This window comes from Microtus oregoni, unplaced genomic scaffold, assembly GCF_018167655.1.
Source record: "Microtus oregoni isolate MIOR12 unplaced genomic scaffold, Mior012 000050F_ref0000143, whole genome shotgun sequence".
Classification (NCBI taxonomy): domain Eukaryota; kingdom Metazoa; phylum Chordata; class Mammalia; order Rodentia; family Cricetidae; genus Microtus; species Microtus oregoni.
In genome coordinates, this window is record NW_024543256.1 from 14,804,446 (window position 1) to 14,819,443 (window position 14,998).

Consider the following 14,998-nt stretch of genomic DNA (forward strand, 5'->3'; position numbering starts at 1 on the left):
TGGTCACCTAAGACCACTGGAAAGCACAGATATTTACATTACAATTCATGAGAGTAGTAAAATTATGGTTATAGAATAGCAACAGCAGTAATTTTCTGGTTGGAGGTCACTACAACATGAAGGACTGTATTAAAGGATCTCAGCATTAGGAAGGCTGAGAACCACTATTGTAGAAGTTCCCTCCACTCCTCAGTCCTGGAAGTTTGGTGTCACACCACCCTGAGTTTTCTTGAAGATCCAAAGTAAGCACCAGACCTAGTAGACATTTTTCAGCCAGCTTCAGCCTCTGTGTCCTTGTCTTTTGATTCTTTACCTGTTCGCATGGCTATGCACTTCATTGTCTGACAGGTTCCCAACTCAGGTTGGTTTTTTGCCCTCTAGTAGACATGTGGCACTATGCAGAGGCAGTTTTGATGGTCAAAACTGAAGGGTTGGGAATGGATCATGCAGACAGGCTAGGAATCTGCTGAATGCCTTACAGTGCACAAGAACTCTTACCTCACAGCAAAGAACTGTTCAAATCCAGATGTCAAGTGCAATGAGGTTAGGAAACCCTAAAGTAGAGGGAGATAAACAAGCCCAAAAGATGTTCAAAACATTTCAGGGTGGAGATCTGGCCTCCAGCCCTGAAGATAACTGTACCGACACCAACAACAGACAACCCAAAGCCAAATTTCTGCTATTACAGGTGTCCCACGACACAACAGCTCCTTATTCTCCAGGTTCATAGTCTCTTGAGATAGGCAGGAGTCTTCCAGTTGTATCTCAGTCTGGTCCAGGTCCAGTCCCTTCTGCCTGAGGACTAAGACAGGTAGTTCCTCTCAACACATTTTGTAGCCACAGAGGGGGGGGAGAAACAGACTGATATCCCTTCTACTCCTCACTCCCCCGACCTCCACCATTCCTCTCCTACTGGGATAAAGTTCTGTTGTACTTTATATTTTTGAATACACCAAGAGCTTATTAAATCCCCATTCTCCTCCTTTAGCATGCTGCTGAACTGGAAGGGAGGATCTCATCAGATAGCACTGTGCTTGGCCCTTATATACTAGCAAATCCTCTGTGCCTTATCAGTTGCTGACTCACCTTGGATTAGTGGAGTTTCCTGTTCAGACCTGTCCATGGTTCTGCACACTGGGGACTATGGAAGCATTCTCTTAAGAGGCTGTACAGTCACAGAAGTCCTTGTTTGCATCTGGTGCTGGCATAATCTCTAGGCTTTCAGAATTCTCAGAGGGGTGGCAAATCTCCACCAAGTTATTTTGAGTCAAGCATAAACCAGAGGTTAAGCCATCTCAGGCTTCATTGGATGGTTTTATTTCTTGTATTATTCTTCCAGAACTTGAGCATCCTATCCAGTTCATTCCTAGGAACGACTGCCAGAGGCTTGACCTTTTTCTTGTAATAAAATTCGCTCAGAACACAGGCATCCTACCAGTTCATTCCTGGAGACTTGAAATAAAGGAATCCTCACTGCTTGTTCTCCACCTCAACTCCCCTGCCAATTCCATTAAGTTTCTTTAATGGTGCATTGTTTTGAAACTACTATTCTGAGCCAGGTGTGGTAATGTCAACGCTTAGAAGTGGAGGCAGGAGGATCTGGAGCCAGTCATCCTCAGTTACTAGTAAGTTTGAGGCAAGTCTAGGCTACATTAGACCTTTTTTTTTTAAATCAAAGAAAAGTCAAAATATGAAAGAAAAAGTGCCTGACATGAGAATGAGCTACTTGCTGAGAACAAGCAGCTACTTATCTTAAAGAGAAGGGATTGAGGTAAAATGGTACCTTACATAACACAATTTCATAGAAATGAAAGGTAGCTGAGTTCTCTGTAGTCAGCTCATCAACTCCTCTGTATAGCTGTCAGCTCCTGGAGGCTCTAGTATCTGGCTAAAACTGGAAAGCAGCTGGTTCTGTTCCCTACCTTAGCCAGGGCCAGCGATGGGCTGTGGCCTCCAGAATCACTGCCTATAACCCTATCCCTGACTTCCAGGGATCCACTGGTTCTTAACCCAAAACTATCCTGAAATTGGATCTTCCCCTTCACATCCTTCAGCCTGAAATCTTTGGCTTAGAATAGATCGCTATAACCTCTGGCTCCATCTTCTGAAGCCTAGGTAAGTAGAAAGAGTAGGGTCTTTTATATATTTAACTGTCTAGGCCCACCAGCCACTAGGGAGGGGCTATGCATACACACACCCAAACACCCCCCCCTGGCAACCCACCCCCAACACAGGTGAAGCAGTTCTGGGGTGTCAAATGCTAATGATCTGGAATACAAAAAAATCATCAAAACTTGTCCCTCCCACACCATCTGTACCCATCCCACGTTTCCCCCTTCCCATTCCCATGAACCCCCACTCCGTTCTCCTTTTCACAAACCTCTGAAAATTGATTTCCCTATGGTGACTTTTTGTTCTGTATCATGTTTCTGAACTCACTGAGGGCTCTGCAGCCATACTCGCCTCCCACAGTGGAAGCAGTTTTCACACTGTGAAAAATTCACATTTTTACACCAAGGACAGTTCCAATTCCCAGGTCTCTGCTGTTGGACTCCACTCTTTTGGCTCTCTTTCGGGGGTTCTTGGAGGTATACTGTAGGGCCCTCAACGTCAGACATATTCATATCAGTAGCCATGAAGTAGGGAGGCATCTGAGGTTCTGTGAGAATGCTTGGTGGCGGGGATGGAGTGGGTGTGACTGGGAAGGGGCTTTCGTATGAGTATGTGAATGAAGCAGGGAGTTGGACTGTAACAGATTGTGGGGAGGATGTGGACCCGAGATCTAAGGGTCCAGAGTCAGAACATGTAAGTGTTTCAGTAGATTTGCCGCCTTCCCTTTCCTTCCCTTCCTCCTCCAAGCCCAAACCATAATCTTTCCAATCCATAACTCCAAAATGACCCACGATGCTTCCTCCCAGCTCTCCTGTGCCTTCCAGCTCCCCAGGGGCAGCCATGGCTACCTCCTTTTCTGGCTCACCCACTGGTCTATCACTAGCTGTCACCTCTTTTGTCTCTCCTGCATTTTGTGTCTCTGCTTTTGCCCCTCCAGCAGTAGCAGGGGCTCTAGTCGCGCCTGACATCTCTCCAACTGGAAAGGCCCTCAGCTCCTAGAGAGAAGTGGGAAGAGTTAAGCCATATTCCAGAAATGGGGAAAGGGCATAGGGGTGGCATAGGGTGGGGCTAAAACTGGGTTAGGAGGTAATCTTACTGCGTGTAGGAGCTTCAGTCTCAGCAGGTCCCGCTCTCTCTGCACGTCCGCCAGTCTGGTATGGGCCAGTTGAAGCTGGAAGGCCGCCTCCTTGCGCTCCATCTCTTGCTGGTCTGTGAGCTTCTTCAGGTCTGATGCCAAGGCATGTGCCGCTGACCGGTGCAGGGAGGCGAAGTCGTGCAGCCACTGCACCCGGCGCCTTTGCAAGTGGCCTTGCCTCCAAGCAAAGCGAATACCCAGGGCCAGGCCACCCCAGGCACAGGCTTCCTGAGCCTGGCTAGGCATCTTGTTATCCTCCAGGAGGAGTCGGAGCTTTTCTTCCACCTCCTCCCAGGACAGGGACAGGTTCTCTTGGTAGAACGCAGAGCCTTCTGGTTGCTTGGACATTTGCTCATTGATGAACGTTAACACCTTGTCATGCCGGAACCCACTAGAGGGATCCTCGGGATTCATGATGGCTGATGGCTGAATGCCTTAGGGGCTTTGCGGGCTCTGTTAAGAACAGAACAGTCTGTTGTAGGTTTTTGATAGCACAACCTCTCCCCTTAAGCCTTAGCTCGGTACCCGCCAGCCAAGTTTATTTAAAAGTGACTCCTTGGAGGGCTTTCTATCTAGCCAGGACACCCTCCCCTGACTCACTGCTCCCACTAGTGGCCAGAGGACTTACCGGTCCAATACACCTACCACAAGATCAGCCTGCTAACCAAAGAGGACAGCCAGCGGACAGCGGACAGAACACAGCGACAGAACACAGCAAATTCCAGTCCTCCTCCTCAGGCAAACTGCATCAGAGTAAAGGACTCGCTCCAGAGTAAAGGACTGGCGGGAACAAGTCTCGTTCCGACATCTCGCGAGGTTTTCTTTTGGGCTGTTCCAATTTCCAGGATGGGCAGGGGGAGGCGAGGGAGCGCCCCACCCCCTGTTTGTGCCAAAGACAATTGGGAACCAGCTGTTGTTAGTATTGAGGTCCCTTGAAGACAGAAAAAAGTAGTTAAACAGACAAAAAACTATAAATAAACACATAAATAAATAAAAATCTAAACAAGTTTCAAAAGTTGTGCCCCCAAGTGTAATAGTTTGTCCCATGCCTGAAAAAGCCCGCTCTTTTGTATGGAATGTTCCAGAATTGGAACCGCAATCGGAAGCGCCAACCTCATGGGTTTTTCTGACGCAACTAAAGGGGTATAGTATGAGGGTAGCTCCATCCTCCATAGCCCCCTATAATAATTTGCAGTCATTTCTTTTCTCCCAAACCAAGCACCTCCAAGCCCCACCTGCTGCCGCTGCCGCCTCAAGCGCCACTTTATATGGTGGTTCATAATCAGGACCCTTTCATTTCTTCCATTCACTGCTGAAGCTCTCCGAGATTATGCAGAATTCACTCCTATCCTGTCATCAGAAATGTGTGATATATCAGTTAAAATGCTCAGGGAAGGGGCTGGAGGATGTCCATTAAGGGCACGGACTGCTCTTGCAGGTCACGACCTCAATTCCCAGCACCCACATAGTGGCTCACAACCTCAACTACGGGTGCTCTTTTTTGGTGTGCAGATGTACATAAAATACCCATAAGCATAAATGAATCTTAAACATTGGAAAAGAACGCTCAGTGACTTTCTGACGTTTATATGTCAGAAACCAAATCAGAGTGAGTACTGCTTTGCATTTTTTTCCCCCGTTTTTGATTTTTCGGCACAGGGTTTCTCTGTGTATCTGGAGCCTGTCCTGGAACTCACTTTGTAGATTAGGCTGGTTTCAAACTCATGGAGATTCACCTGCCTCTCCCCAAGTGCTGGGATTAAAGTCCTGTTTTGCTGTTTATTATATGACCTTCTTAACTGAATATTAGTTTCTCTCTGTGTGCCTATGTTGAGGACCAAATGACAAAACTGCGTGTACCGTTGGAGGGTGTTTTCTATGATTTTTTTTTGAGACAGAAATTCACTATGTATATGTAGACCATACTGGCTTTGAATTTACAGAGATACGTCTGTGTCTGACTCCTAAGTGCTGGGATTGAAGGTGTATGCCCACCAATTGCCACTCTGGTTCTTTTTTACTGAAATGCATAAAGTAAGAATATACATAAATCCTTTTGCATTTATAAGAGAGAACTGAGGTGGCCTTTTAACATTTGTTATTTCAGGGAGGTAGGCTCAAAGGGGCAGTCAAGCGAAAGTCAATTTCCTTTTAACTTTTAAAAATTCTCTGGTTTCATTTGTTTTAAAAATAATAGGTTTGCATGCATTAAGAACCTCTAACAACCAGGCAGTGTGGCCCAGGCCTTTAATCTCAGCGCTTGGAAGGCAGAGGCAGGTGGATCTCTGAGTTCATGGCCAGCCTAGGCTACAAGAGTTCCAGGACATCTTGGTCTATGTAGAGAGACTCTTGTCTTAAAAACAATTATAAAAAAGCAAAAATCTGAAATATTATATGACATTCTAGTAATAATTTTCTTTGGCATATTTTCAGTAGTAATTTTCAATAGGAATATTGAGTTGTTTATGTGTTTTTGTTTCTGTGACAAGGACTCACTGTGTAGCCCCTGGCTGGCCTAAAATTTTTTTTTTTTGCTGACCAGGCTGACCTCAGATTCACAGAGATTAACCTGCCTCTGCCTCTGCCGTGCTAGGAGTAAGTGTGTGCATTACCAAGCATGGGTAGAACATTTTCTAAAACAATTTTTTATTGTGATAAAAATGTTTAGAGGCTGGAAGCACGAGTCAGTTGGTAACAGCAACTGCCACATAGATGGAGGACCAGAGTTTTGAATCCTCAAAATCTACACAAAGCCAGGTATGTCTAATCCCAGTCTTCTGGAGGGTAGAAGAAAGGCAGCAACAGGTGGCTCAGGAGCCAGCTAGCCTGGCTTTGTCAACAGCAAAATGAGACTCAGCCAGCAGGTGGTGGCGCATCTTTAATCCCAGCAATCCCGGGAGGTAGAGGCAGGTGGATTTCTGTGAATTCAAGGCCAGCCTGATCTACAAAGTAAGTTCCAAGGACAGCCAGAAACCCTGTCTCAGAAAAAAAAAAGTAGTCTCGAGGAGGAATCCCTGAGGTTACACTCTAACCTACAGACAGACATACACAGCCATGACAAGCACATGCCCATAGCCTCACACACACACACGCACACACACACACAAATTTTTTAAAGTTTATGTGCTATATAGTTCCCCAAATAAAGATTATTTTCCTGATACCATCAGATAATTGTAAATATTCTTTTAAAAATTGTCAACATGTGTTCATTATGTAACATGGTAGGTTTATACACACACACACAAACATTGGGGAGGAGATTGATCTCACACAAGAAAAATTTTAACATTTGTCTTTCTGACTGTGGCTCATTTTCTTAACATCATGACCTTCAGTTTTATCCATTTTCTTACAAATGACAAGATTTTTTTCTTTTTAAACTTTTTTGTGTATGGTATATGTGAATATATATATATATATGTGTGTGTGTGTGTGTGTGTGTATGTATGTATGTATGGATGTATGTATATGAATATACTTGCCTCTGCAGTTGCATTTAGAGTCTAGAGGCTAACATTATGATACCTTTTGCAATCACATTTCTACCTTTTTGTTACTACATTTACTTATTTATTCATACACATGTGTTACAGTACTTATGTGGAAGTCAGAAGACAAGTTGTGGGAATGGATCTCTTCAGCTATGTGGTTCCTGGGTACCTTTTATTAGTGAGGCATTCTCATCTTGCTTCCTCTGTGTCTGGGTGATAACAGCAAGCTGAGCCTTTTCTCAGATTTCTATTCTGGTCACCCTGCCTATACTTCCTGCCTGGCTACTGACCAATAAGTGTTTTATTATACTAATACAAGTGACAAATCTTTACAGGGTACAAAAGCATTGTCCCACAGTACTCTTTGTTGTTGTTTTTTATTTTGATTTTTAGAGACAGGGTTTTTCTGTGTAACAGCCCTGGCTGTCATGGAACTCACTCTGCGGTCCAACCTGGCCTTCAATTCACAGAGATCACCTGCCTCTTTCTTCCATGTGCTGGGATTAAAGGATTTGCTTTCTTCTACATGCCAATATCCAGTTAGACCAGAATCATTTATTGTATATGCTTTCTTTTTTTCATTGTATAATTTTGGCTTTTGGGTATCTATAGTTGGATAGATTTATATCCCTCTATAAGAACAGCAAGACTCATTAACTATTGATCCATCTCTCTGGTCACATCTTCAAACCATCTAAAAAAATATAAAATAACATTATCAACTTTATTCTACAATGTCAATATTATCTTGATATTAAAAGCTGATAACAACAGCAAAAGACCATTTTCTCTCATGGAAATAGATGCAAAATTCCTCAGTAAAATACTTTTTACCCGTAATGAGCAATACGTTAAAAAAAATTAACCACCACTGCCCAGCGTTCAAAATATCTCTTAAAGATTCTCTGTATTTTCTTTATCTTTTTAAAATGCCCACTTTCATACTCAATTTTATTGAGTCTTTTACCTTTTTTAGTTTTTAAGCATGCCAATTTTGTCTATTTTTAAAGGAACCAATTATAATCTTCATTATTTTCCAAACTGATGTGTACTATTTATTTTTCTTTATTTTGATTTGGTTTAATTTTGCTTTTCTAAGAACTTGAGGTACATCGTTATATTGTTTGTGCCTGATTTTTTCTAGTTTTCTTTTATTAAAAATAGACCTTTTTCATACAATTTATTGATTACAGTTTTTCCTCCCAGAACTCCTCAACTCCTTCCCACTTCCCCTCCCATCTGAATCCTCACCCCTCTTTTCTTAGAAAACAGAATGATAATAAACAAAATGAAATAAGATAAATTACACCTGAAGATAACAAAATAAACAAATGGAAAAAAAGAGAAAGCATAAGAAATACATATAGGGCTGAAGAGATGGCTCAGAGGTTAAGAGCACTGACTTTCCTTCCAGAGGTCCTGAGTTCAGTTCCCAGAACCACATGGTGGCCCACAACCATCTGTAATGAGATTTGGTGCTCTCTTTGCAGGCACACATGCAGACAGAACACTGTATACATAATAAATAAATCTTACAAAAAGAAACATATAGATGTAGAGATACACAGATTAACATCCACAGGAATCACATAAAAGCACTAAACCAGAAGCCATAATATGCATATGCACGCACGCACACACACACACACACACACACACACACACACACACGCACTCACGCACACGCACACACAATATTATGAGACAGAACCTTTCATGTTGGTGATCAATTGCTGGGTATGGGGGCTGGCTTTAAGAGTGGTTTGTATCCCCAGTGAGAACTAATTTTTCATTTTTGAGTGGTTATCAGTTGGATAGCTTCTGGGTTAGGGATATGGGGGTTTATGTCCAAATTTTCACTGAGCTCTGGGACTGAATCTGGTACAGATCTGTGCATGCCCTATGCATGCTTTCATAGTCGTTGTGAGTTCATGTCTGCATCTTGGTCATGCTGTGTTTAGTTCTTGTCTCTTGGATGTTCCCTGTACTCTCTGGCTCTTACATTCTTTCAGTCTCCTCCTCTGCAGGTTCCCTGAGCCCTGAGGGGAGGGATTTAATCGATTGGTTTAGGACTGGGTGTGTGTTTCAAGGTCTCACTCTCTGCATATCTGGCTCTGGGTCTCTGTATTTGTTCCCATCTACTGCAGGGGAAAGCTTCTCTGATGATGGCTGAGCAAAGCACTGATCTATGGGTATAGCAGAATGTCATTAGGAGTCATTTTATGGCTACATGAGTTCCCATGGGGCCAACTTGATTAGATATAACCAAATCCTCGTACTGGAAGCTTCATTTGGTGACAGGATGTGTATTTTTCCCCATCATTTGGCTAATTCATTTGGATTGCCCTTCATAATATTTATTTATTTTGGTAAGTTTTTACTGTATTAGAATTCCATACTAGTGAAATGCCCCTTAATTTTAACTGTCTCTCCCTGTATTTCCTCCCACAATCCCCCTCTCCTCCTCCTCCTTCCCACTTGATCCTCTCACTTCTACCCCCTCCCCATCTATGCATATTTTCTATTTTCCTTTCCTTATGAGATCTATCTATTCCCTCTAGTTACTTACTCTCTACCCACCCTTCTATGGATTGTAGCTTGGTTATTATTGCCTTCATAGCTAATATCTACATAGAAGCAAATACATACCATATTTATCTTTGAGTCTAGAATACCTCAGTGTGATTTTTTTCTAGTTTCATCCATTTCCTACACATTTCACAATGTCAATTTTCAATGTATAAAATGTATAAAATTATACATGGTATAAATGTACCACATTTTCCTTATTCATGTTTCTGTTGAGGGGCATCTAGGTTGTTTCAAATTTCGGACTATTCTGAATAACACAGCAATGAACATGATTGAGCAAGTGTCTTTGTGGTAGGATAAAACATCCTTTGGGTATATGCTGGAGTGGTGTAGCTGGGTCTTGAGGTAGACTGATTCCCAGCTTCCTGAGGAACTGCCACACTGATTTCTGTAATGGTGTATGAGTTTGCACTACCAAGTCGTGTTTCTTGGATGCAGCCCAAAGGATGGCTCCTGTTTTTCCATCCTATCTGTTACTTTATATCTTTTTAGTGGGGAATTGAGACCAAGGATTGTTGATTCCTGCCATTTTGCTGTTTCTGGGGGAGACCATCAAGGCCATCAGAGGGCTGATGCATGTACGGTAAGAAGGAAGTCCAGTTAAACACTACTTAGTAGCTGTATTGATTCAGACAGCTGGAGTCTCTCACCAGGTAGTTTATTTCAGGCATATTTAAGCACAACACAATCTGGAAAAAAAAAGTTTTGTAGTGATAATTAACCCAATCCCATGTGCACAACAAAGCTTAAGACATGATTACATTGAAACTCTTTGTAAAGTATGCTTGACCTCTTCCATAAAGATGAGTTCTATAGATTGACTGCATGTGACATTTAGGGGATGAATCTGGTGTGATTTCTCCATCATAAAGACAGTGCAACACCAGGCTGTAAACCACCTGAGCTTCTGTTTTTAAAGAATATGTAATGTCTCCTGAAAAGGTGGGTTTTATAGATTGAGAAATAATGATCAAGATAAGGATATGAGGAGAAGGATGGAGGGGGATGCAGGTGTGGCTTGGCGATACAGATAGCACAGAGGTCATCAGGCCACATAGCATCCATTCTCAGCTTTCTGGGTGGAAAACAGGTTATACATATAATCCTTTGAGGAGACAACTGTGCATGTAAACCATTGCTGGTTGTCGCGGTGCTCATCTGGGAGCCCAAGGACCTCTGTGTGCCTTACCTACAGTCGTTGTTGTGTGTATTTCCTTTCTTTGGACTTTGCTGGTCTGGAATTATTCCCTGGGTTTTCATGGATATGTTAACCTCCTTGGGTTGTAGTTTGCCTTCTAGCACCTTCTGTAGGTCTGAATTTGTAGATAGATACTGCTTAAATTTGGTTTTGTCATGGAATGTGTTCTTTTTCTCCGTCTCTGGTGATTGAAAGTTTTGCTGAGTGTAGTAGCGTGGTTTCTTGAAGTCTGCAGAAATATGTCCAGGCCATTCTGGCTTTAAGATGTCCATTGAGAAGTCAGATCTTATTCTAATAGGTCTGCCTTTATATATTACTTGGTCTTTTTCCCTTGTAGCTTTTAATATTCTTTCTTTGTTCTGTACATTTAGTGTTTTGATTATTATGTGTCAAGGTGATTTTCTTTTCTGTACCAATCTATTTGGTTTTCATTATGCTTCTTGTACTTTGATAAGTATCTCCTTTAGGTTAAAGAAATTTTCTTCTATGATTTTGTTGAAATATTTTCTGTGCCTTTGACCTGTGTTTCTTCTTCTTCCTCTATTACTATTATTCTTAGGTTTGTTCTTTTCATAGTGTCCCATATTTTCTATCTGTTTTGTGCCAGGAGTTTTTATATTTAACATTTTCTTTGACAAATCCATTTCTTTTACTATGCATTTGATGCCTGAGATTGTCTTCCATCCTTTGTAGTCTGGGGGTGAAGCTTACTTCTGTGGATCTTGTCTGAATTCCTAAATTTTTCATTTCCAGCTTTCTGTAAGTTTGAGTTTTCTTTATTGATTCTATTTCAACTTTCAGGTCACAAACAGTTTTGTTTCCATCAACTGCTTGTGTTTTTATAGGTTTCCTTTTGGGATTTATTTATTTCTTTTAAGGATATTTATCATATTCAAAGAGGCTGTTTTAAGGTCTTTTTCTTGTGTTTCAGCTATGTTGGAATATTCAGCGCCTGTTGAGGTAGGATTGTTGGGATGTTTGAAGACATATTGTCCTGGCTGTTATTGTGTTTTTATGCTCGCATCTAGGCATCTGGGATTTGGAAGATTAATTCTAGGAGCTGATATCTGGTCCTGTCTTTGTTGGGTGGATGTTTTGTTTCTTGGTTTCTGTTTCCTCTCTTGTTCTTAGGAGAGTGTGGTGACTGTGTGTTGTCTGGGAGGAAAATTTTCTGATTGGTCCCTGATTGGTGTGAGGACTGGGGATTTGAGGTAAAATGTGTTTCTGGGTATTGGGACCTGACACTTAGGAATGAGGATGGACTGGGGGTGGTAGAAGACCTTCACAGGAGGGAAGAAAGAAGAATGTTCCATCAGAATCTGCTTAGTTATTCCCATGGGAACGGGAGCAGAAAGTAAGGAGAGGTCACAGCAGGTCTTCTACAGAGCTGCCCTGAGACTGGGGGATTGGGCTTGGAGGAGTGGAGGGAGAGAAGATCTGCAGTTAGCCTCTCTGCTTCCCTGGTCAGAGTGGCCTGGCAGTTCCTAAGAGCTGGGACAAAGCAATGGGTCAGGGGAAAGGAAGTTTGGCAGGGAATATCAGTGTGATCCTTGGAGATGAGAATAGGAGGAGAGAGGAGGCTGTGATACGTGTTCTGTTGCAGAGCTTGGGGCGAGAGTAGGGATTGGATTCCGAGGAGCAGAGGGAGAGGTGAAGATCTGCTGCTGCCATCAGCCCCCCCCCCCCCCCCCCCGTATTCCTGACTGAAGTGGACTGTGGGTTCCCAGGGAGTGCCTGCTGCAGTTGGGGGCTGGGATGATACAAGAGTTGGGAGAGAGGGAGGTTAGGAGGGGAAGATATGTGGGATCCAGTGGAGGTTGGTGTCGGGGAGGCTGCCACAGGTTTTCTACTGTACAGCTGGGGATGAGACTGGGGGATTGCATCTCACGAAGCACAGGGAAAGGAGGAGACCTGCAGTCAGCCTACAATAGCTGCTGCTTTCAGCAGGGATTGCACAGTGACTGAGTGCTTTATTCAAGCACTCATAACTACAAACTCCCCTCTTAGAACTTCTTGTATTCTATTCTAAAAATTTGAATAAATTGTGTTTTTACTTTTTGAATATAGGATTTTTAAATATATTTCTGTGGTAGCCCACATATGACTCAATTTCCACCTGGAGTCCATTCTGATTTAAAACTCAATTGAGTTCAAGCTTGCCTTCTCTGCCTGCCTCCTTGAGGGCTGTGAGAAAGTTCTGATTAAGCCCGTGGGAAAGAACACATTATCTACTAAGACACAAAGTGGTGTACAGCCGAAGGCACATCCAGACAGAAGAATAAGACTGCTTGCTCAAGGACAGAGTAGTCTTGTGGTTAGATACTGACTGACTGCTGTGCCTTGTTCTGCCTGTCTAAGCAGGCTCTGGAATAAACTCAGGGCTGATTTGGTATTTACCAACACACCTCCTGGATCTATCCTGTGTTTTCTGTCTGCTTCTTTCATCTGACATTTCCTTAGCCTTAGTGCCCCCACCCCTGACTCCAGGTACCCTAGCAGACTTTGTTGGAGCAGGCTCATACATGCTTCTTGATTTCTTCAATGATCATTCCAGAGTGTTGCTTAATCTACATGTTTTTGCATATTTTAAGTCGTTTCTCTTGCTATTGAGTTGTAGTTTGATTTCATTATGACCTGATGAAATTAAAGAAGATATTTCTGTTCTGTTTGTCTTGTGGCCTAGAATGTGTTTTTTTAAGAGAAGGATCCATTTGATTCTGAGAAGCATGTGTATCGTAGAGCTGTTGCTTACATTGTCCTATAGATGTTGGTTAAGTCCCTTTCTTCTGTGGTGCAGTGTAACTCTGGAGTTTCACTGAATCTGAGTGGTTTGTCTATTAATAATGAGATAGACCATTGTCTATTAAGGACAGTAGATATAGAAATCATAGACTGTTATTGAGTCTGGACTATTTTTCCTTCTGTCAAGTAGTGTTTTATGAAATTGAACGTCCCCCTCATTATAATATGTAGTGATCATATTGTTTTCTAAATTTGCCTAAGACTACTTTATTAGAACTATAGTTGCTCCTGCTTGTTTTCAGCCTTCACTTGCTGAATTTATGCATGCTTTTCCATCCTTTTGCTTTACCGTCTTTACCAGTGAGTTGGTACATTTGGATCTTGATTTTTAAATTTATTCAAGTAGTCTGTTTTCTAAGCAGAGATTAAGATATTTACATTTAGGAATATTACAGAGAGATATGTGCTGGTTCCTTTTTATATTATTTGCCTTTGTTTAATTAAAACTTTATATTTTTCATGTGTATGGGTGTTTTGCCTGCATGTTTGTCTTGGGCCACTATGTGTATGCCATATTAGCAGAGGTCACAAAAGGACTGGGATTACAGTTGCTTGTTTGATACCATGTAAGTGCTGGGAATCAAACCTGGGTCCTCTGAAAGAGCAGTCAGTACTTGTAAGCTCTCTACCATCTTTCCATCTCCAATCCCGGATACTCTTTCTTGAGCTGCTTGGTCTGGTCTACTGGTGGTATTATTCACTGTTTTTCATTGTTTTTTTTTTTAATTTTTTTTAATTGAGAAAAGGAGAAAAAAAACATTAACAAAAAACAAGTTTCCACCTCCTCCCAGCCTCCCATTTCTCTCCCCCTACTCCCACCCTTCTCCCCCTCCTCCAACCCTTCTCCCCCTCCTCCCACCCTTCTCCCCCTCCTCCCACCCTTCTCCCCCTCCTCCCACCCTTCTCCCCCTCCCCCCACTCCTCTCCCCCTCCCTCTCCAGACCACAGAGCAGTCCGGGTTCCCTGCCCTGTGGTAAGTCCTAGGTCCTCCCCCCTCCGTCCATATCTAGGAAGGTGAACATCCAAACTGGCTAGGCTCCCACAAAGCCAGCACATTAAGTAGGATCAAAACCCCGTGCCATTGTCATTGGCATCTCATCAGCCCTCATTGTTCGCCATGTTCAGAGAGTCCGGTTTTATCCCATGGTTTTTCGATCACAGTCCAGCTGGTCTTGGTGAGCTCCCAGTAGATCAGCTCCATTGTCTCAGTGGGTGGGTGCCCCCCTCGTGGTCCCGACTTCTTTGCTCATGTTCTCCCTCCTTCTGCTCCTCATTGGGACCTTGGGAGCTCAGTCCAGTGCTCCAGTGTGGGTCTATGTCTCTATCTCTATCCATCACCAGATGAAGGTTCTATGATGATATGCAAGATATTCGTCAGTATTGCTCTAGGATAGGGTCATTTCAGGTTCCCTATCCTCAGCTGCCCAAGGAAGTAACTGGGAACCTCATCTTGGGCACTTGGGAGCCCCTCTAGGGTCAAGTCTCTTGCCCACCCTAAAGTGGCTCCCTTAACTAAGAAATTGTGCTTCCGTGCTCCCCTGTCCAACCTTCCTTTATCCCAATCCTCCTGCTTTCCCAAGGCCCGACCTCCTTCCCTTCTAACTTTTCTCTCCCCATCTCCCCTTACCCCCAACCCACCCCACCCCAAGATCCCAATTTTCTCCC

At 43.0% G+C, this 14,998-nt stretch overlaps 1 protein-coding gene across 1 annotated transcript; it reads right to left on the reverse strand.

The window, feature by feature from the left end:
• Nucleotides 1-1,213: 1,213 nt before the first annotated feature.
• On the reverse strand, nt 1,214-3,661 carry LOC121437048 (testis-expressed protein 13B-like). Its single transcript, XM_041636911.1, has 3 exons — nt 3,209-3,661; nt 3,003-3,004; nt 1,214-1,247 (listed from the first exon to the last, which is right to left on the reverse strand). Exons 1-3 carry the CDS (start codon nt 3,659-3,661, stop codon nt 1,214-1,216), a joined length of 489 nt encoding a protein of 162 aa, XP_041492845.1.
• Nucleotides 3,662-14,998: the final 11,337 nt, after the last annotated feature.

Bases quoted from the DNA above. Each gene is read 5' to 3' on its own strand.
- LOC121437048 (XM_041636911.1), bottom strand. From the start codon at position 3,661: ATGAATCCCGAGGATCCCTCTAGTGGGTTCCGGCATGACAAGGTGTTA.